Here is a 22,440-nt window from a genome sequence, read left to right on the forward strand (position 1 = left end):
TGCCTGGTGTGTGGAGTCATGACCCCCCAAGCAGTGTTTACCTGCCTTGTTGTGAGGAGCTCTGGGTGTCCGCACTAGGCTGTCTGCTAGTACTGTTCTCTGAAAGCCGTGAGGATAGGTTGCATAATGCAGCCCCCTGCTGCGCATGCGGGGCCCCCCTTGCCCGTCAGGGCTCGGCCCCCATCTCTTAAGGGGCGGGTCTTTCAGCCCCAGGCCAATTAATATTTGTGAGGCATTGACAAATCAGGGGTCCTCAACACATTCTGCAGGGGGCCATAATTTTGCATTATGCCACTGGTTATTCGTGTTCCACTGAGACTGGTTACCTCATATATTTGTATGCTTTATTTGGATTGGAGACACCCGGGGGAGGGGGGGTCTTCTGCACGACAGGGGCCTGCTTTATACACTTTCTGTTTTAGTGGTATTGCGTTTGTTGACGCCCACTCTTCAAAAAGAGCCGGATCTTTAAATGTTTAAGCCGAGTATTCAGAGAGGGGGGGGGGGTGCATTTTAAATTTAACGGCTGTCTCTCTTTCGCTCTTGGACTGTCCCCTGGAGTACACCCTGTTCCTTCCTCCTGTGCTGCGCAGGAAGCCCTGCCCGGGCTGAGCACCGGAAAGAGCAGGCAGCCCAGACTGTCCGGAAGCTTCCGGCCAGCTCACTTCTGGCGACTGCTCTCCAGCTCTCTCTGATGTGGAGTTTAATGCTCCAAGGGTGCTCTTGTGACAACTGGACACTTCACACACGGCTTCGACATTTTGTTAAAGCTAGAACCAAGCCCAGCTGTACTAAGCTCTCTGCTCAGCTGGGCAGGTCTTCCCTGTTAGCAGCGTAGGTCCAAGGAGTGGTGTCCCTAACGGACCTCCTGCCAAATTAGAACTTTCAGGGTTACATCCGGATAGCTGACGTAATGACGTCTCCATATTTTGTCTCTGCGTCACACAGAGCAGCCGCGCGCCCAGATGGGAGTGTACTCTTCCGACTGTTATTATAGACCTACCGCCTTTCTCGTTTGTTTTGCTAGTGTACATGGTTTGCACACAAGAGTGCACGCGCGGCCGTCTCGGTGCATCCGTGAGTGTTTGTGTGTGCTAGCCTGTGCGTCACATACACAGAATGTGTCTGGGTAGCTGTGTTTACAGGCTGCCAATATTTGTGTTCCTGCATCCACAGAAGGTGCCTTCTGGGTTGTCTGGTGAGATGGCTGCCGTGAACTTTATTGAACTTCACCTCACGTGATGGATGTTTTGGAGGACTGCAGTTGAAAATAGAAAGCTCCAATCCGTATTTTGCTTCCTTACGTTTTTGTTAAGTTCCCAAAGTGGGAGACAAGAGGAAAAGAGAGAGTTTTGATTTTATGTACCATTTCACTCATAACACCACCATGGCGAGTTTACTCATCCCTTGGCACAAACCATCAGCAGATGGAGGGGATCCCCGCCACAGAGAAGAGATTGAGAGGGATACAGGATCCTGGCACAGTAGCTATGTTAAGCTGAACATTTTCATATCTCTCGGGAAGAAAGGAGAGGGTGCCTTTGATGCTTCGAGGTATCAAAGGCCAAAATGAGGTCACAGTAGCCACGCCTGAATCCAAAGGTGGGTTCTTAGAGGACCTCCCGGACGGCAGTTGTAGGCCGGCCTTAAGATTTGTCAATTGACCCTTGTTCCAAGTGGAGCCAGTTAGTCTTTTTAGGAGGGGGCAGGTGGGCATGCCATTTTCAGACCATCAACCCACGAAGGCATTTAACCTCATTCTGGCACCGGGGACAATTGAAGCAGAGGGAGTCCGCGTTGGCTAACTTAGAGTCAAATGTAATGGAGACAGCAGTGTGGTGAATATTGTATGGGATAAACTGGTGGATATACATGACTTGTTGAAGTAGCAAATGCCCCAAAAATGGAGTCTGCAAAGACCTGGGAGTGGCATGAGTCTCAGGGGTTAAGTGAGTTGAAAAATATTCAAACAACTCTTCTTCCTTAAGTGCCTTACTTTGGTTTAATAAATATGCTATATGGTTTCATTGGATACGTACACAGAACGCTTGCTGAAGTATTGTTTTGATAGGTTGGTTATCAGAATGTAATAACTACAGAATGTTTAAAAAAATTGAAATATGCAAAAGTTGTCAGCAGTTAGTTTATTGGCTGTTGGGTGTTGGGACTCTTGTTTTTAGCGAGTGGTCTTTCTTACATGGTAAAATGTACATTAGTCTTACGAAGCGGCCCAGGTAACCGAAAAGATTTGTGGGTTAGGAAGTGGTTTGTTGACTGAGACTCTGCTAAGGTTTGCTGAGGTCAGACTGCGGGTGAGAAGATGACGCTCTTGGAGTCGGGTGGGTAAGGCATGAAGAGGCGGTGCTGCTCTGTGTGTGATTAAATGCCACAAATCAGAGCTGAAGAGGATTCCCCTGTTCCTCACAAGCATTGGAGAAGGTTTGGAGGTGTCCAAGGAAAGCACGAAACGCAGTAGAAACAGGGCTTGGAAGAGCTGCTTGAGACCTACTTACCTTCACACCTCCATTTTTGATCCTTTAGGACCCAGAGGCATCTGCATTCATGTAGAAAAGTTTCTCTGGGCCCTTGAGACACAGAAATACCTGCCTGAAATTGGAAGTCCCCTCACAACTCACCGATCCACTACACCTACATTGTGAACCGTGTAGGCAGCAGGCAGCCGGGCACAGGTGCCCAGGGGAGCTCAGTAGCTCGAGCAGGGAGAGCGGAGCTCTATCGGGGATAAGATAATGTCCCCAAACGGGGGCCATGGCTACTTCAGTGCCATGGCCAGGCCATCAAGGCACAGCGCCAGAGTGTAGATTCAACTTGTGGTTTACGCACAATTGATCAATCAAGTAAGGTTTGTAGAGCGCACTACTCACCTGTGATGGTCTGAAGGCACTGAGGGAGAGGGTGTTAGCAACTCAGTTGGGGTCATTCGAAGAGCCAGGTCTTGAGGTTCTTTCTGAACTGGTGCAGTGTCGGGCTTCGTTGGAGGTGAAGGGGGAGTTCGTTCCAGGTCTTGGCTACAAGGTAGGAGAAGAATCTACCACCTGCTCTGGCCCTATAGAAACAAGGGATGGTGGCTAGGGCGTGGTCGGCTGAGTGGAGGTTTCTCTTGGGGACGTGGAAGGAGATTCGTTTGTTGAGGTATTGGGTCTTGTGTTGTGGAGGGCTTTGTGGGCATGTGTGAGCAGCGTGAAGGTTATTCTTCTTTCGACGGGGAGCCAGGTGAGGTCACAGAAGTGTTGGGTGATGTGGTCATGTCTTGGGATGTCGAGGATAGGTCTGGCTGCGGCGTCCTGGATGGTCTGGAGTTTGAGGAGGAGTTTTTTTTGTTGTTTCCGGCGTAGCAAGCGTTTCCGTGGTCCAGCTTGTTGGTGATGACTGCATGAGTTACGGTTTTCCTTGAGTCTGGTGGATCCACTTGAAAGTCTTGCGAAGTATACAGAGGGTGTTGAAGCTTGTGGAGGATACGGCGTTGATCTGGCGATTCATGGTGAGTAAAGAGTTGAGTATGATGCTGAGGTTGCGTGCATGGTCCGTTGGGGTGGGGGGGGGGGGTGTTCTGAGGGCCACCAGGTGTTGTCCCATGTGGAGGGGGTGGAGCTGAGGATGAGGACTTCTATGCTCTCCGAGTTGAGCTTCAGGCAGCTGTTCCTTATCCAGGTTACGACGACATTCATCCCCTCTTGGAAATTGCGCCTCGTGGTGTAGGGTTCCTTGGTGAGGGAGAGGATGAGCTGGGTGTCATCGGTGTAGGAGACAATGTTGAGTCTGTCGTTTCTGATGATGGGGGCCATGAAGAGTGTGGAGCTAAGGAAGGATCCTTGGGGTACTCCGTATCTGATCTCTGTCAGTTCTGAGAGGAAGGGCGGAAGTCTTATTCTCTGTGTTCTGCCTGAGAGGAAGGATTGTATCCAGTCTAAGGCTGTTCCTCGGATGCTGGTGTTGTGGAGCCTGGTGGCTAGTGTACGGTGGGAGACTGTGTCAAAAGCTGCTGATAAATTCCAGGATGATTCAGAAAAGGGGGTGGTGATGAACAGAGTGTCTGAATTAAGCAGACCACTCTTACCCAGTCCAAAGATCAGGGCTTGATCCATCACCGTTTTTTAGCTCACTGCACCATCCCAGCTCAGAACCTGGCTACATGCAAATTAGTCTGTTCCTGTCCCAGTGCATGATGGGAACAGGGCAAACCAAACTACCAAGCCAATTCTTATACTGGGAAGGAAACAAGCTTCCGGGGACCGGTTTCTGGCATTTCAGCCGTCGTCGGCCCGGCTTGCTTGAATCCTGATGGTGCAATGAGCAAGGGACTCACATCTGAGTATACCCTTCCACGCTTATGGTGGACAAAATGATTCAGAAAAGGGGGTGGTGATGAACAGAGTGTCTGAATTAAGCAGACCACTCTTACCCAGTCCAAAGATCAGGGCTTGATCCATCACCGTTTTTTAGCTCACTGCACCATCCCAGCTCAGAACCTGGCTACATGCAAATTAGTCTGTTCCTGTCCCAGTGCATGGAAGGGTATACTCAGACATGAGTCCCTTGCTCACTGCTCCATCAGGATTCAAGCAAGCCGGGCCGACGACGCCTGGAATGGCAGAAACCGGTCCCCGGAAGCTTGTCTCCTTTCTGGTGAAGAATTGGCTTGGTAGTTTGGTCTGCCCTGTTCCCATGATGCACTGGGCCAGGGACAGACTAATTTGCATATAACCAGGTTCTGAGCTGGGATGGGGCAGTGAGCTAAATAACGGTGATGGATCAAGCCCTGATCTTTGGACTGGGTAAGAGTGGTCTGCTTAATTCAGACACTCTGTTCATCACCACCCCCTTTTCTGAATCATTTTGTCCACCATAAGCGTGGAAGGGTATACTCAGACATGAGTCCCTTGCTCACTGCTCCATCAGGATTCAAGCAAGCCGGGCCGACGACGCCTGGAAAGGCAGAAACCGGTCCCCGGAAGCTTGTCTCCTTTCTGGTGAAGAATTGGCTTGGTAGTTTGGTCTGCCCTGTTCCCATGATGCACTGGGCCAGGGACAGACTAATTTGCATATAGCCAGGTTCTGAGCTGGGATGGGGCAGTGAGCTAAATAACGGTGATGGATCAAGCCCTGATCTTTGGACTGGGTAAGAGTGGTCTGCTTAATTCAGACATTCTGTTCATCACCACCCCCTTTTCTGAATCATTTTGTCCACCATAAGCGTGGAAGGGTATACTCAGACATGAGTCCCTTGCTCACTGCTCCATCAGGATTCAAGCAAGCCGGGCCGACGAGGCCTGGAATGGCAGAAACCGGTCCCCGGAAGCTTGTCTCCTTTCTGGTGAAGAATTGGCTTGATAGTTTGGTCTGCCCTGTTCCCATGATGCACTGGGCCAGGGACAGACTAATTTGCATATAGCCAGGTTCTGAGCTGGGATGGGGCAGTGAGCTAAATAACGGTGATGGATCAAGCCCTGATCTTTGGACTGGGTAAGAGTGGTCTGCTTAATTCAGACACTCTGTTCATCACCACCCCCTTTTCTGGATAAATTCCAGGAGGATGAGGGCTGCCATGTGGCCTTGGTCAAGGAGGGCACAGATGTCGACCGTGGCGGCGATGAGGGCAGTCTCGGTGCTGTAGTTGCTGCGGAATCTGGATCAAGAGGTGTCTAGAATGCTGTTGGTTTCTATAAAGTGTGCTAGCTGGTAGTTAACAGACTTTTCGATGACTTTGGCGGTGAAAGAGAGAAGTGAGATCGGCCTGAAGTTCTTGAGATCTGTAGGGTCTGCAGAGGGCTTCTTTAGGAGGGGGTTGACTTAACCGCGTTTCCAGTAATCGGGGAATATGGCGTTCTTGAGGGAGCAGTTGATAGTTCAGCATAGCTTAGGTGCGATAGCAGTGGTGGCCCTGTGGAGGATGTATGACGTTACAACGCATGCTTTTACCACGCATGCTGTTACAACGCAGTTTTTACAACGCAAACCTTTACAACGCATAGCGCTTTGGGGTGCTGGATAGTGAATAGTTTAATTTACTATTCCAACTCCAGTCCCCGTGGACACTAGGGAAGGTGTTGGATAGTAAATAAAATCTATTCCCTATCCTAGAGCGCCCCCCAGCGCAATGCGTTGTAATGGTTTTCGTTGTAAAACCTGTGTTGTAAAAGCACTGCGTTGTAAAAGTTTTGTTGTAAAGGATGTTTCCCCCCTGTGGAAGATGTGCGGTGGGCAGGGGTCAGTAGGTGCTCTGCAGTGGATGCTCTTCATTGTTTTTAAGGAGTCTTCTGTGGTGCGAGGGGTCCAGGTGAGAAGGGTCTGTTGATTGGCATCGCTGGGGGAGGGAGTTGAGGCGGTGCCGTGGTCTTGGTCGTCGAAGTTTTCGTTGAGCGTCTTGATCTTGAGGTGAAAGAAGGAGCTGAGTTTATTGCAGAGGTCTTGGGAGGGAGAGACATTGGTTGTTTTGCTGGTGGCCTGGCAAATTTTTGTATGACGGCGAAGAGTTCCTTGGAATTGTGGGCATTGGAAAGGATTCTGTCTTGGATGAAGTTTCTCTTTGTTGATTTGATGAGTTGGTGGTATGCCGTGATGGCTGCTTTGTAGGTGAAGTGTGCTTCCAGGGTTTTGCTGTTTCTCAACGTCTTCTTGAGTCATCGGCAGGAGCACTCGGATTCTCAGAGGCCCATGGTAAATCAGTTGGCTTTCTTGTTCTGTCGTTTCATGGTGTTCTGGAGCGGGGCGAGAGTTATGGCGCAGTTGGCAATATATTGGTGGAGGTTGCTTGCCGCTGTGTTGGCATCTGTTGTAGTTGGGGGAGGAGTGCAGGTGAGCGCTGAGGTGAGGTGTTCTTCGGAGACTTTGTTCCATCTTCTGCGTGGGAGCGGAGCATGCGCTTCTGTGCGGTGGGTTTCGTGAAGGAGAAATAGATGAAATGGTGGTCTGTCCAGAGCAGTTCCGTGGTGTGGTTGAAGCGAATGTTGTTTCCTCTGGCGAAGATAGGGTCGAGTGTGTGTCCTGCTGTGTGCGTGGGGGTGGAGACAAGTTGCTGCAGTCCTATGTTGGTGAGGTTCTCCAGGAGGGTGGTGGTGTTGGGATCACTCTGTTTGTGTAGGTGGAAGTTTAGGTCTCCAAGAAGTATGTAGTCCGTAGAGGCGAAGGTGTGGGGTGCGATGCGGTCTGCAATGACGTTGGTGAAGGGGGTGCGGGGTCCGGGAGTTCTACAGGCGAGTGTTCACTGAATTTCGTTCTGAGGTTGGGCTGGATCTGGAAGTAGATGTGTTCCATGAGGGGCGAGGCGTCATCCGAGTTGGTTGTTGTGAGTCGGAGGGAACTTTTGGGGGTGATGGCGAGGCCTCCTCCTGGGAGGTTGGGGCGATCTTTCCTCGGGATCTTGTATCCGTCAGGGATAGCGATTGCTATGTCAGGTGCAGAACTGGAGCGGGTTCAGGTCTCTGTTAGGAATGTGACGTCGGGCGAGTGGGTGTTAAGGATGTCCCATATTTCTACAGCATGTCTGTGCTGGGCTTGTACGTTGAGGAGGATGCTTCTCAGTGGCTTGTGTGCAGTGGGGTCCGGTGAGATGGGGGTGGCTGCCTGGGTCCGGATGTGGGTGAAGGTGCGGCAGCAGTGTTGGCGGGAGATTGGGACCCGGGTGTTGTTCGGCGTCAAGGGCTGGCAGTTTTTTTTGCGTCCGGGGTTGAGTGTGTGGAGAGTGCTGGGGTCGTAGTGGGGGGTCGTGGGACCAGAGTCCCAGGCGCTGGTTGCGGTCGGGTCGCGGACGGGCACAGATGGGCTTGCCTTTGGCACGGCACGCCCCCAATAACTAGGGGTTAAGGGAGGGTGGTCAGCTGGGAGGTGGGGGCGACACACTGGAGAGGCAGCAGGGGCGGGTAGCGCGGGAAGCAGGAGCGGGGAGATGAGAAAGAGGCAGAATAGAAATAAATGAAAAGAGGCAAAAGAATAAAAAGGCAAAGAGAGAAAAGCAGATAAAAGTCAAAGAGACAAAAAGACACAGAACAGAGTGGAATAGCAGAAGAGCAGGGTGCTCTTCCAGTAGACCACCAGGGATGAGACACAGGGAGGAGCCTGCGGGTGGAAGAGGGCCTCGAACACCTACCTGAAGCTCAAGATGGTGCTAGAGGCAGATCATTAATGGTGAAGCTGCGTGGGGGAGAGCAGTGACTCCAACCAGGAGGTCAGAGGTCTTGTTCTCCTTAGCTGGGAGACAGAAAGGTGTGACTACAACCAAGAATCCAACAATTGTGTTCTTCATTGCAGGGTAAAGACTGAGCCGGTGACCGGGAAGTGTTACTGGAGAGGTCTTTGAATGTTACGTCTCTTTTCCATGAGTGTGTTTGTATGGCATGTGTGTGTCTCTGAGGTTGATTCTGTGTACACCAGTCACTCTCTGGCGTGTATGACCCTCTCTACATCTTCTTCTGTGGGTCCTTGTATTTCTCCCTTTGTGTGTACACCGCAGAATCTATAATTGTCCGTGTTTGTGTGTTTGCATGGGTACGATGTGTGAGCGTGTTTGTTGCTTTCTCTCTACCTGTGTGTTTGTTACGCAACATAGCTGTCAGTTATCCATGCTTTGCAGGCTTTGGCCTCAGTGGCCCTGTGTGTGTAAATATGTGTGCATAACCAGTGCTTAATTTGAGCTGGTGGTTTCCGGTGCTTAGCACTGGCACTTCATTGTCAACACTGGCACTTATGACAACCTGCCACATGGTGGCCCTGTCTATCTAATTTAGAGATGAGCCCAATGATAGTTGTTTATTAATTCTATATACATTAAAATGACTTATACCTGCCACCCAAGCCATTCTTCTGGCTTTGGTGCCTTGAATAGTATGAATTGTCACACTTGTAGCAGTGTGATAGCTAATGGTTGTGTTGGTACTGTCATTGGCAGCGCTGGCAGGGGTGAATAGGAGATGCACACTGCAGTGATCGCGTGACGAGGGCCCTGGCACTTATTTTTTTCTTTTTCTTCAAATTAAGCACTGCATAAATCTGTCCCTTTATTGTTCCTCTGTGTATCTGTGCGTACCGTCTGTTTGTGTGTACCACGGTCTCTAGTTGTGGCGTTGTTTTCTTGTGACAGTGTGCGGGAGAGTCCACGTGTAACTCGTGGTCTGTGTGCTTGCACCGTGTGTTTGCCTGTTGCTTGTCACGCAGCCCTGCAGCAGCCCGCCCTGTGTCCAGAGCTCCAGCCGCCTCGAGCCTCCCTCGGTGTCACGATGAGCAGCAGCCTTTGAACAGGAAGACACAGAGTCCCACACCCCAGGGAGCGCCCAAAATAGCCTTAAACCGAGAGCGGAGAGTCAGGAAGAGCCGAGCCCTGAGACGCTGAGCAGCACTGCCAGTACCGAGCCTGCCTCTGTGAGGGGGGAGCTGTGCCGCGACTGTACCACAGGAGGGGGCGGGGGCAGGCTGGACCCCTGGCTTCCCTGTCTGTGTGGTTAATGCTTGGGGGTTGGTTGAAGGTGGGGAGGGGTGTTGCAAGGTGCGTGGACCCCTGGCTTCCCTGTCTGAATGGTTCATGCTTGGGGGTTAGTTGAAGGTGGGGAGGGGGTGTTGCAAGGTGCGTGGACCCCTGGCTTCCCTGTCTGGATGGTTCATGCTTGGGGGTTGGTTGAAGGTGGGGAGGGGGTGTTGCAAGGTGCGTGGACCCCTGGCTTCCCTGTCTTCCCTGTCTGGATGGTTCATGCTTGGGGGTTGGTTGAAGGTGGGGAGGGGGTGTTGCAAGGTGCCTGGACCCCTGGCTTCCCTGTCTTCCCTGTCTGGATGGTTCATGCTTGGGGGTTGGTTGAAGGTGGGGAGGGGGTGTTGCAAGGTGCGTGGACCCCTGGCTTCCCTGTCTGGATGGTTCATGCTTGGGGGTTAGTTGAAGGTGGGGAGGGGGTGTTGCAAGGTGCCTGGACCCCTGGCTTCCCTGTCTTCCCTGTCTGGATGGTTCATGCTTGGGGGTTGGTTGAAGGTGGGGAGGGGGTGTTGCAAGGTGCGTGGACCCCTGGCTTCCCTGTCTGGATGGTTCATGCTTGGGGGTAAGTTGAAGGTGGGGAGGGGGTGTTGCAAGGTGCCTGGACCCCTGGCTTCCCTGCCTGGATGGTTCATGCTTGGGGGTTGGTTGAAGGTGGGGAGGGGGTGTTGCAAGGTGCGTGGACCCCTGGCTTCCCTGTCCATATGGTTTATGCTGGGAGGGCTAAAGATTGGACCCCAAGCTTCCCTGTCTGTGTGGTTAATGTTGGGAGGTTTGGATGAAGGTGGGGGTGTCGGGTGTTCCAAGGTGCGTGGACACCTGGCTTCCCTGTCTGTATTGTTCATGCTTCGGGGTTGGTTGGGGGACATTATGGACCCCGGCTTCCCAGTCTGTGTGTGTCATGCTTGGGGTTGATTGGGGGCGGGTACAGGTTGGACCCCTGGCTTCCCTGTCTGTATGGTTCATGCTGGGAGGGTTGGAAGAAGCTGGGAGGGGGTGTTACAAGGTATCTGGACCCCTGGCTTCCCACCATCAGCATAGCTCTGGCTGGGGAGGTAAGGTGACTAGATTTTGAAAACCGGAACATTCCACAGATGCAGACGTGGGCCTTCAATTTAGCATCGAGCAAGTGGCACAGAATACACAGCTCTTACCAACTTATTCTATGTGTTAATTATATTGCTTTCTGATCAGGGATTCTAACTAACCCTGCACTGGAATACACACAACGCGCCCCCCACTGTGTTAGTGTACCTGCTCTGAAACCGGGGACCGACGCTACATTTACTGACATTTGCTGTGACAGATGGTGAAAACCGAGACTGTGCCTGCAAATCCGGGATGCCCAGTCAAGGGCTTAGCTCCAGGGTGTGTTTGGGGAATGACACCACGCTAATAAATGAATTCTGGTGTGTATATTTGGGTCCAGGGGCTTCCAGTCGGGCAAGCAGTGTCTGTGGTCGAGTTTCCACTCGGATTAGCAGCCCTCATAGCACAGATACATGTCTCTATGAAATTTTGCTGAGCTTGTAAACACCCGCTCGCCTCATCTCTCTTACACAAAATAGGCCAAGAATAAACAAAGGACTGGATGGATGGCTCTTATGTGGAGCACTGAAGTTTTTAAATGTAATACTATTTTCATCCATTTTGCCATTTCATTGGCAGTGATGGTTGGGAAATCTCTGTTCCACACCACCCAAATCTAACTGACTAAGCAACGCCCCTGTGCTCAGCCACACTACTGGGAGGGACAGGCCACTTGGGCCCTGCTTCCATGCATGCGTACGTTTCATGCTTGGAAGGGGAGGGATGCTTGGGCCCTGGCTTCCCTACATCTCTATGGTTTCTAACTGGGAGGTACATGCTGGTTGGGCCCTGTCTTCCCTTCACCTCTATAGTTTGTAAATGGGAGGGACAGGCTGCTTGGGCCCTGTCTCTATGATTTGTACTTGGGAAGGAGAGGTTGCTTGGGCACTGGTTTCCCTCTATCTCTATGGTTTGTACTTGGGAGGGAAAAGCTACTCAGGCCATGTCTCTATGGTTTCTATTTGAGAGGGAGAGGTTGTCTGGGCCCTGGTTTCCCTGCATCTCTACGGTTTGTACTTGGGAGGGACGGGCTGCTTTGGCCCAGGATTCTCTGTATCTCTATGGTTTGTAATTTGCTGCTTCAGCCCTGTCTTCCCTGCACCTCTATGGTTTGTACCTGGAAGGGACAGGATGCTTGGGCCCATTCTTGTGGTTTGTACTTAGGAGGGAGAGGCTGCTTGGGCCCTGGTTTCCCTGATTTCCTATGGTTTGTACTTGGGAGGGACAAGCTACTCGGGCCATGTCTCTATGGTTGGTATTCGGGAGGGAGAGGTTGCTTTGGCCCTGGTTTCCCTACATCTCTATGGTTTGCACTTGGGGGGGACAGACTGCTTGGGCCCTACTTTCCCTGCATCTCTAGGGTTTGTATTTGGGAGGGACAGCCTGCCTGGGGCCCGCCTATATGGTTTGTACTAGGGAGGGAAAGGCTGCTTGGGCCCTGGTTTCCCTGCATCTCTATGGTTTGTACTTGGGAGGGACAGGCTGCTTGGGCCTCGCTCCATGGTTTGTACTTGGGAGGTAGAGGCTGCTTGTGCCCCGTTTTCCCTGCATCTCTATGGTTTGTAATTGGGAGGGACAGACTGCTTGGGCCCTGGTTTCCCTGCGTCTCAATGGTTTGTACTTGGGAGGGAGAGCCTGCTTGGGCCCTGGTTTCCCTGCATCTCTATGGTGGGTTTTTGGGAGGGACAGAGTGATTGTGCCCTGGTTTCCCAGTATCTCTATGGTTTGTACTTTACTACTTGGACCCCGTCTTCCCTGCACCTCTATAGTTTGTACCTGGAAGGGACAGGATGCTTGGGCCCATTTCTGTGGTTTGTACTTGGGAGGGAGAGGCTGCTTGGGCCCTGGTTTCCCTGATTTCCTATGGTTTGTACTTGGGAGGGACAAGCTACTCAGGCCATGTCTCTATGGTTGGTATTCGGGAGGGAGAGGTTGCTTTGGCCCTGGTTTCCCTACATCTCTATGGTTTGCACTTGGGGGGGACAGACTGCTTGGGCCCTACTATTCCTGCATCTCTAGGATTTGTATTTGGGAGGGACAGCCTGCCTGGGCCCCGCCTATATGGTTTGTACTAGGGAGGGAGAGGCTGCTTGGGCCCTGGTCTCCCTGCATCTCTATGGTTTGTATTCGGGAAGTACAGGCTGCTTGGGCCCCGTCTCTATGGTTTGTACTTGGAAGGGAGAGACTGCTTGGCCCTGGTTTCCCAGCATATCTATGGTTTTTACTTGGGAGGGGCAGGCTGCTTTGGCCCAGGATTCTCTGTATCTCTATGGTTTGTACTTTGCTACTTGGACCCCGTCTTCCCTGTACCTCTATAGTTTGTACCTGGAAGGGACAGGATGCTTGGGCCCATTTCTGTGGTTTGTACTTGGGAGTGAGAGGCTGCTTGGGCCCTGGTTTCCCTGATTTCCTATGGTTTGTACTTGGGAGGGACAAGCTACTCAGGCCATGTCTCTATGGTTGGTGTTCGGGAGGGAGAGGTTGCTTTGGCCCTGGTTTCCCTACATCTCTATGGTTTGCACTTGGGGGGGGGGACAGACTGCTTGGGCCCTACTTTCCCTGCATCTCTAGGGTTTGTATTTGGGAGGGACTGCCTGCCTGGGCCCCGCCTATTAGGTTTGTACTAGGGAGGGAGAGGCTGCTTGGGCCCTGGTCTCCCTGCATCTCTATGGTTTGTATTCGGGAAGTACAGGCTGCTTGGGCCCCGTCTCTATGGTTTGTACTTGGAAGGGAGAGACTGCTTGGCCCTGGTTTCCCTGCATATCTATGGTTTTTACATGGGAGGGGCAGGCTGCTTTGGCCCAGGATTCTCTGTATCTCTATGGTTTGTACTTTGCTGCATCAGCCCGGTCTTCCCTGCACCTCTACGGTTTGTACTTGGGAGGGACAGACTGCTTCGGCCCTGGTTTCACTGCATCTCTATGGTTTGTACTTGGGAGGGACAGACAGCTTGGGCCCCATCTCAATGGGGTGTACTTGGGTGGGAGAGGCTGCTTGGGCCCGTCTCTATGGTTTGTACTTGGGAGGGACAGGCTGCTTTGGCCCAGGATTCTCTGTATCTCCATGATTTGTACTTTTGCTTCTTCAGCCCTGTCTTCCCTGCACCTCTTTGGTTTGTACTTGGGAGGGACAGGATGCTTGGGCCCTGGTTTCCCGCATTCTCTAGGGTTTGTACTTGGGAGGGGCAGACTGCTTGTGCCCTGGTTTCCCGCATTCTCTAGGGTTTGTACTTGGGAGGGACAGGCTGCTTGGCCCTTGTCTTCCCTGTATATGTGTGGTTCATGCTTGGGAGGAACAGGCTGCTTGGGCCCTGGATTCTCTGCATCTCTGTGGTTTGTACTTTGCTGCTTGGGCCCTGGTTTCCCTGCATCTCTATGGTGTGTACTTGGGAGGGACAGGCTGCTTGGGCCCGTCTCTTTGGTTTGTACTTGGGAGGGACAGGCTGCTTGGGCCCGCCTCTTTGGTTTGTACTTGGGAGGGAAAGGCTGCTTGGGCCCTGATTTCCCTGCATGGTTTGTACTTGGGAGAAACAGGCTGCTTTGGCCCAGGATTCTCTGTATCTCTATGTTTTGTACTTTGCTGCTTCAGCCCTTTCTTCCCTGCACCTCTATGGTTTGTACTTGGAAGGGACAGGATCCTTGGGCCCTGGTTTTCCTGCGTCTCTATGGTTTGTACGTGGGAGGGACAGACTGCTTGGGCCCTGGTTTCCTGCACCTCAATGGTTTGTACTTGAGAGGGACAGTCTGCTTGGCCCCTGTCTTCCCTGTATATGTGTGGTTCATGCTTGGGAGGGACAGGCTGCTTGAGCCCTGGATTCTCTGCATCTCTGTGGTTTGTACTTTAATGCGTGGGCCCTGTGGTCCCTGCACCTCTATGATTTGTACTTGGGAGGGACAGGCTGCTTGGGCCCTGTCTCTATGGTTTGTACTTGGGAGGGACAGGCTGCTTGGGCCCTGTCTTCCCTGCACCTCTACGGGTTGTACTTGTGAGGGGCAGGCTGCTTGGGCCCTGTCTCTATAGTTTGTACTTGGGAGGGAGAGGCTACTTGAGCCCTAGTTTCTCTTCATCTCTAAGGTTTAAACTTGGGAGGGACAGGCTACTTGGGCCCTCCATTCCCTTATATGTGTGGTTCATGCTTGGGAAGGGGGGGCTGCTTGGCCCTGGGTTTCTGTATCTCTATTGTTTGTTCTTGGGAGGGCAGGCAGATTGGACCCTGGCTTCCCAGTATAAATTGCGACATGCTTTAGAGGGACATGTGGCTGGACCCGGGATTCCCTGTAGAGGAGCTTGTTTGGGATGAGCAGGCAGTTTGGACCTTGGATCCCCAGTATATATGAGGGCGAGCCTGAGCCCTGAATTCCTTGTATAGTAGCATGCTCTGAAACGACAGGCTGAATGGGCTCTGAATTCTTTAAATAGCTGCACGTTTGAGTACAGCAAAGAAAATGTTGAGTGTGGGAGAACAGGTGCCTCGCCCCTTGTTCCAGCTCAGGCATAAAGTGAAAGCAGGCAGGGTGATAAAGGGCATCCTGTGCCGTGTAGCAAGCAGGGATTCTATTTGTTAAGAACCATGTATGGTGGTGGTGGGTGGGGGCGAGGAGGAGATTGTGAATGGAGCAACACAGCTGATATATGCGGCCTTTCTCCCGCCTTGTTCAGGTCCTCACCCCATTTCCCACCCTACCGCACTACTCTTCCTGGCTCCCACCCTGTCATTATCCCCCATGCCCTGTTTCCCCCTGTCTCTGCTGATGGACTTTCTGCTTCTCTGTTTCCAGGTACGGGAAGATCGTCTCCACAAAGGCCATACTAGACAAGACGACCAATAAATGCAAAGGTGGGTGATGAAATCAGTCTTTTCTGACGCTCCGCTGTGTCCCACTGTGATGACCTCATCAGCAAGCGCCCAGTGTCCTTTTACGTCTCTCTTCCTGCTGCTCCTTGTCACTATCCCTTCAACTCCTGCAGTCTCTTTGAGTCTCTCATTCTCTGGTTCATCTCCCGTTTCCTTTGAATGCTGTTCATAACCCACTACCACCTCTTTGCTCCTTTCCCATTTGGCATCATCATTGCCAAGCATGTCTTTATTTCATGGTACGTCTGCACTTGTTCCCATCAAGGGGCCTAGAGCAATAACTGGCTCACCCAGAGTCTCGTGGGAGAGTAAAAACTCAGAGGGAATAATGTCACTGAATGCTCGCTGTGTTACCTTGGGCGCTTTAACATCCTCAGTTTAAGTTTCAAAATCAAATGGGGCTTGACTTGACATTTTAGATTCTTGGAGTATTTAAACTACACAATTCCACTATCCGACCTTTTTCCCGTCACTAATTGCTCCCCCATAATATCTGGAAGCACGAATTGCTCCCCCATAATATCTGGAAGGAGGAGCATGGGGAAAACTGGGCCCAAACTCAATTTGTGTGCACCTCGGAATGTGTAATCAGACCCCAGCTTTATTGCGCTTAATTTCGTGTTTACAGACTCTCAGTGAGCTACTAACTAAAAAAAGTTGACCTTGAAGTACAGCGTTAGAACACTGCTCACCAAAAATGACACTGTAGGAAAAAGAATTATGGGGCAACAATTATTTTTACCTTGCAATCAGGACCTCTGTATAATCAGTGCATTTCCTGTCCTCTGGTATAAGGTCCTCGATCTCTGGGAAGACACTCCCAGATGAACAAACAAGTTACTTACTTCCTGTAACACCAATCTAGTTGCAGGTTCCTTACCGTAGAAATTTTCCAGTTGTCTTATTAGATCCGGTAGATTTTTCCTGAGCAGTTCCCTGTACGTCAGTAGGTGCCGTGGATCGGCTCCGCATCCGTTATCGGTGTCATCCACCCCAGAAGTGACGCTAAAATACCTATATAGGTGCCACCCAGGTGCTCTGATGTCAGTTTCTTTTCACGACTTTCCGCGCCAGAAGTGTGGAGCCATGAAGAACACTGACCACTAGTGTGTCAAAACTAGGGCCCTCAAAGGGGTCATCTGTTCGCATAGCGGGGAGGATGGATAAGTCAAAAAGGAATCTGTGGCTAGATATAGTCTCTACCAGATAAGATATTACTGAAGGTACGTAACTTGTTCATCTGATGGAGACTTCAAGCTGCAGATTCCTTACCTTAGAATAGATACTCAAGCAATACCATGCCCGGAGGAGGGTCTGCGAACTAATTTCAGATGACAAAGTGCCCATCCCTGTGGACCTGACTGTCCAGGCAGTAGTGTTTGGTAAACGTGTGCAGAGACGCCCACATTGCAGCCTGGCAAATGTCCAGGACCGGAACTCTGCGTGCTAATGCAGTGATCTCAGCTTTAGCTCTGGTGGAATGAGACCTCAAGCCTTCAGGAGATTGCTTCTTGGCCAATGCGTAGCAGATATGGAGATTGTCCGCTTCTGCACTGCCCGACCTATCTTTGCACCAACATACCCCACGAAGAGGTGTTCGTCCACCCAGAACTCTTTTGTTCATTCAAGGTAGAATAACAATGCTCTTTTTTGGGTCCAGACAGTGGAGTAACTCCTCTTCCTTAGAGGGGTGTGGCGAAGGAAAAAAGTAGGCAAGGTGATGGATTGGTTTCCTTGAAAAGGAGTGACTACCTTCGGCAGAAAGGAGGCCTGAATGTGAAGCACTACTTTGTCAGGATAGACTCAATCAATCAATCAATCATGATTTATAAAGCACAGCTAATCATTTGATAGGGTACTCAGGCGCGTTTGCAGGTCCAAGAGACTTATTTGAAAAGCCAGGGCCATTCGAAATTCTGAAAGGGAGGTGATGGTCCTGAGCTGTGTGGGGAGTTTGTTGCAGGTCTTTGCTGCGATGTGGGAGAAGGCACGTCCTCCGCCTCTACTTCAACAGATGTCGGCAAGTCAGAGGGAGGCAGAGTGTAGTCTTCTCGATGGTTGGTGGAAATTCAGGGAGTGGTTAGGTTCTTGGTTGTGTAGAGCCATATGTGTGTGGGTCAGCAGCTTGATTTGACATCTCTACTCTACAAAGAGCCAGTGAAGTTGCCTGGGTTGGGGTTTGATGTGGGTTCATCGGGGAAGGGCAATAATGGGTCTACAAGCGGCTTTCTATATGGTCTGATCTCAGAAGGACCTTCTCGACACATAAAACGTCAAAGAAAGGCCTGTCAAAAAGTGACCGAGGAGAAGCTCATCTCTGGATCAGCGGTGGCTGGTGTGAAAAGAACTAACTTTGGAGCACCTGGGTGGCACCTATATAGGTACTGCAATGTCAATTCTGTCGCAGACAGCACTGACTTCGGGCGTGGAGCCAATCCGTGTCACCTACAGGCACGCAGGGGTACTGCTCACAAAAATGCATCCAGATCCAGCCTGATGCCTGGGGAAATTCTAAGGCAAGGAATCTGGAGCTAGAAGTCTATCAGATATGAAATGATGGATGACATACGTGAAGTGTAACACTCCTGCACATAGGTTACCACACCCTCTGTTGGGATTACCCTGGGTGCATCTGACCTCCTTACCCACTTATGTGGCATGCTTCATCACAAAGTTCCCTGTCTAGCCCTGGGAAGCATCTGTGGTTACAACTGTCCTCTGCATGCCCAGTCTGCTAATCAGGAGGGCACATTACTCTGTGTCAATGTGTGTTGTTTCCTTTGTGATACTCTGGGGCCTTAATTAAAATTGTGTGTGGTTGGAAAAAACCAATTCTTTATTAATGCCTCCCAACCAAAGATCAAAACACAAGCGGCAAGCTAAAGACCATGCATGCCCTTTTTGCAGTTGCACTTTTTGCAGACTTGTTTCGGCATACTTGGATAACCGTCATAGGACTGGTCCCTTCTTCAGGACAGCATCCTGGTTATTCAAACTTCGTAGTTTGTGTATCTTTTTCAAACAAAGGATGTGTAGAATAGCCATGCGTTCAGTTGGTACCTGCAACTATTGTACCCTGCTGCTGTGCCTTCTTGATGCTTCACTCTTAAGTTTTGTGGAAAGCCGTGGCTCCTTGCCAGATTTCAAATGGCACAGTTCTCCATTGCACAGGAGAACTGTGCCAAATACACACAATAATGGCAATCCTAGCAGAGGTTTGGTAAATTACGTGCAGGAGTGCCGTACTTCATGGATGCTCATAGTCAGAGTGAGGATGATATACAACAATCAGTTGAATTCTTCTCAGACTCCCATTATTCATAGATAGAAAAATTCGTAGATAGGAAAATATGGATCACATAACCCGAGGGGATGAGGAGGAATTCTACTTTGAGAGTTTCAAGGTATAATTTTGAGCTGTTTTTGGAATCGTTTGATTCTCCACAGTACTTCCTAAGCCACTTTAAACACTCTAAAGATTTTAAGGGGAATGCATGCAAATAGTCTGAACCATTGATAGTCACCCTGGGGAGCATTCCAGCCCATCGTTTTTCACCCAGCCTGCCACTCTAGACAGATGCCACCTTTATGCCAATCAGTACTGACCCTGCTCTCATGGAAACAAAGCATCCTGGACTTCCAAGCGAGGCCCCCTGCAGAAGGCAACACATGCAACCTCAGACCGGCTAGGGCCCTTATTAAGACTCGTCTTTGAAATACAGCTTGAAACCTGTGCCACAGCAAGCAAAGAAGGGACCCCAGTGTCTGTGCACACCCGTGGCCACTTAGAGCATGACATCAAATGCACAAAAGGTGATGGGAGGAATCCTGGTAGAAAGTCTAAACTACTGATGATCAATCCGGGTAGCATTCCACTACTCTAGACCGAGGCCTGCCTTAAAAGCAGATCCGTAGTGACCCTGATCCTCATGTGAACAGTCCATCCCAAACTGCCAGGCCATCTGGAATTGTTTTCAGTGTGTTATTCTAGGACACAACACATCTCAAGGTGCTGCTTTTATTTGTCCAAAGCTGCTCCCATGATCTCACATAAAAACAGCTGTCTTCTGCAGTAGTTGTTCTCATAGACATCCTTCACAAACTGGCCGCATTGACACAGATGGACTTTTGGGTCACTCGTCGAGCGCATGCGCTTGTTGGTGAACTCTTGGGTAACAGAAATCTGTGCACTGGGAAACTCCCTTTACACTAGCCTATTGCTTCAACCTGGTGCCCTCTTGTGGCCATGTGTGGTGGTGCTGTTAGTTACGCAGCTCTCTACAGTGGCCTTATTGTAGAATCTGCCTGACTCCACCCACCCTAGAGCGTGAGAGGACCTCTGGTTATGGATCTCTCGTTGTCTTGATTCCCTGTCACTCAGTGTCTCGCTTTAGACATCAGATGTTCTTTTTCCAAGAAGCCCGCTCTCCCCACTCCCCTAGAGGGGCAGTAGCCCTTCCTCGTACAATCCTGGTTGTTGCTAATCATTACCACTGCACTTTAAACTGTTGAGTAGTGTTGGAAGCCGCACGTGATTTGAGGGGATTGCAGATTACAGTGTCATCATTTAGAGTTAAACAAAGCATAACCAGGTGATTTGGAAAACAATAAAGAAAGCAAAATGTCAATTAAAAAGACAATCTTCACATATAGAATACTATCAAAATTGTTGGTTTAGGCTTCTAAACTGTAAGATAGAAACACTGTATAAATGGGCATCGAGTGAGCTACATAACATCCTGAGTTTCAGTGTCCACAAGAAAACAATAGAGGGAGAGGTAGATACTAACGGGTGGTTACTCCATGTCCACCTCTGCTTTCTCCGTCTAAATGCCCCTAGCCTCTGCAACATAATCACAGTGTCCAGAGCAAAGGTGCGTTGCAGTTTCCACTCAAACTCCTGTTGCAGTAAAAGAAACACATTAACAGCTCCCAGAGTACTGTCAATTCTAGGTTTTTTTACTCCTGCGTAAATATTGGGACTGCGGGTGATTGTTAATCAAATTTCGTCAATAAGATTATTTGAAAAAGAAATGCCTTCATTTTTGTGCCATCACTGCTGGTTTCATCCAATGAAGGAAGAGCAGTTTCTTCTTGTCGTTCTCACACAGCGGCAGGAGGGCTTTCTCCCAAATATTCAAGGAGGCTCATTTAATATTCTTAACTACAATCCTGGAATATTTTGGGTAAAGTTAAAGTTAAATTCCCGAAGTATTTTTAGGAAGGGTTGAAAAGTAGTAATTTTGAATGACAGAAAGTGCTGTCCTGGGGGCGCAGCGCGGGGTAAACAACTTTGAATACCCCCTCCCTCACTTCCCCCCACCCCCACTTTCCGAAAAGGAAGTCACCTGTGACCATAGATTTGCGTCTTGTTATGCTGTATATCTCGAGCAGCGCACTCTACTGCCATCTCGTGTTGGGTTTGAACTATTGCAACTCGCATTTGTTTTCACTGCCTTTTGCTTTCGCTTTCAGACATGCGTTGAAAGACTTGTGTATGTTTCTTGAAACCTACAATGCACCGGGGACACATACCCCTCCTCTGAGTCTTTTTTCAGCATCTGCTTAGGAGAAGTTTCCGCATCTGGTTAGGAGATGTTTCCTTTGGCACTGTTTACATGGGACTGAAATAGACAACTGGGTGGAAAGAGCTGGGGGTACTTGTGCTAATTATGAAATAGAAAGTGTACAATCACCAGTGACCTCCTTAAAATCCAGTTTTGAGCTTAAGAAGGAGACCCTGCAATCTATTGCTCAGTGGGTGCGAGGGTTAATCCTAAATCAAACCAGAAGTCCTAATTTGTACATTGGTATCTGTTTCTTTCTGCACCAGTGCCTGCTTGTTTGCATATTTGTAGCTTTTGCCTTTTTATTTCTACACACTTGCCTACTTGTTTGCCCCTACCTTTTTAAAAATGTATTTCAAATCTTGGATTTATTGTATAATCTGTTTTCCTTATTTTACGTGTGCACCAACTGTTGCCTTTCTGCCCTGATATTTAAAAAAAATGTTCTCTTTCTGGTTTTGAACCCCATGACTGTTTAACTGTCTCACCCCTCTCACTTCTGCCTTGCTCTTAACTCTCTCGTAACGTGGCATCGTCTTATCTGTTTTCAGCTTCTTTTTTTGTCACTTGCCCGTTCTCCTCCACTCTCCCAGCCGATGCAGAGACTTGTTCCTCCTGAAGCGAATTGACAGCTTCCAACTATTCTTTCTAGGACATGCAGTCTGGTGCCTCTCTGTAGTCGAAGAGTCCCGCCCTGCATGTCCTTGCATCTACTCTGGTCACCGTCCCCTTTATTCTACTTCTCTCTCTCTGTCTCTCTCGCTCTCTCTTCTTTCTTTCTCGCTCTTTCTTTCTTCCTTCCTTCCTCTGTGGCTGCCTTATTGAGAGGCAGATATGGAGCTGGGACAGGGCAGAGGTCTCCGACAAGGGTGGCTGGACAAAGGTAGGTTGAGGCATCAATCTGCTGCAGATGCCTGCCTGTATGTGACCCGAAGAGGATAGGGTAAATGAAACCTCAGTTGGACCAGCTGACAGTGGTGTAGGAAGGGGGGTGCGGTGGGTGCGGGCCGCCCCGGGTGTCATCACTGAGGAAGGTGACAAATTGGCACTGAGGGGGTGACAAAATGGCAAAATTATGTGTAACTATCTATTTTTTCCTTATTTTAATAATTTCTATGTGGGCGGGGGGTGACAACAAATGCTCCGCACCGGGTACCAGCTGACCTTGCTGCACCAGTGCCAGCTGAGTCTTTCATCCTTCCCAGGGTGGTAAAACTGTGTCTCAAAGGGATAGGTGCAGAAGCACGTAGGACCAGGATAGCTTGGTGAATTGCCCAAGGCCAAGTTGGTGATGTGCTCCATGCCTGCCTCCTCTCAGTGCCCTTTCTTATATTTTTCAGGCTATGGATTTGTAGACTTCGACAGTCCAGCAGCCGCGCAGAAGGCGGTGACCTCTCTGAAGGCAACTGGTGTGCAGGCACAGATGGCCAAGGTGAGTTTCTAGTTCTATGAGG

General features: G+C 50.2%; 1 protein-coding gene across 2 annotated transcripts in view; it reads left to right on the top strand.

Moving 5' to 3' along the window:
• Positions 1-22,440, top strand: part of RBMS2 (RNA binding motif single stranded interacting protein 2) — a 257,679-nt gene that overhangs the window by 157,979 nt on the left and 77,260 nt on the right. For both annotated transcript variants that reach the window (XM_078689107.1, XM_078689108.1), the window contains exons 3-4: positions 15,343-15,401; positions 22,327-22,418. In XM_078689107.1, the coding sequence (XP_078545233.1) occupies positions 15,343-15,401; positions 22,327-22,418 (151 nt within the window). The remainder of the gene's footprint in view (positions 1-15,342; positions 15,402-22,326; positions 22,419-22,440) is intronic.

This window comes from Lissotriton helveticus, chromosome 1_1, assembly GCF_964261635.1.
Source record: "Lissotriton helveticus chromosome 1_1, aLisHel1.1, whole genome shotgun sequence".
Lineage (NCBI taxonomy): Eukaryota > Metazoa > Chordata > Amphibia > Caudata > Salamandridae > Lissotriton > Lissotriton helveticus.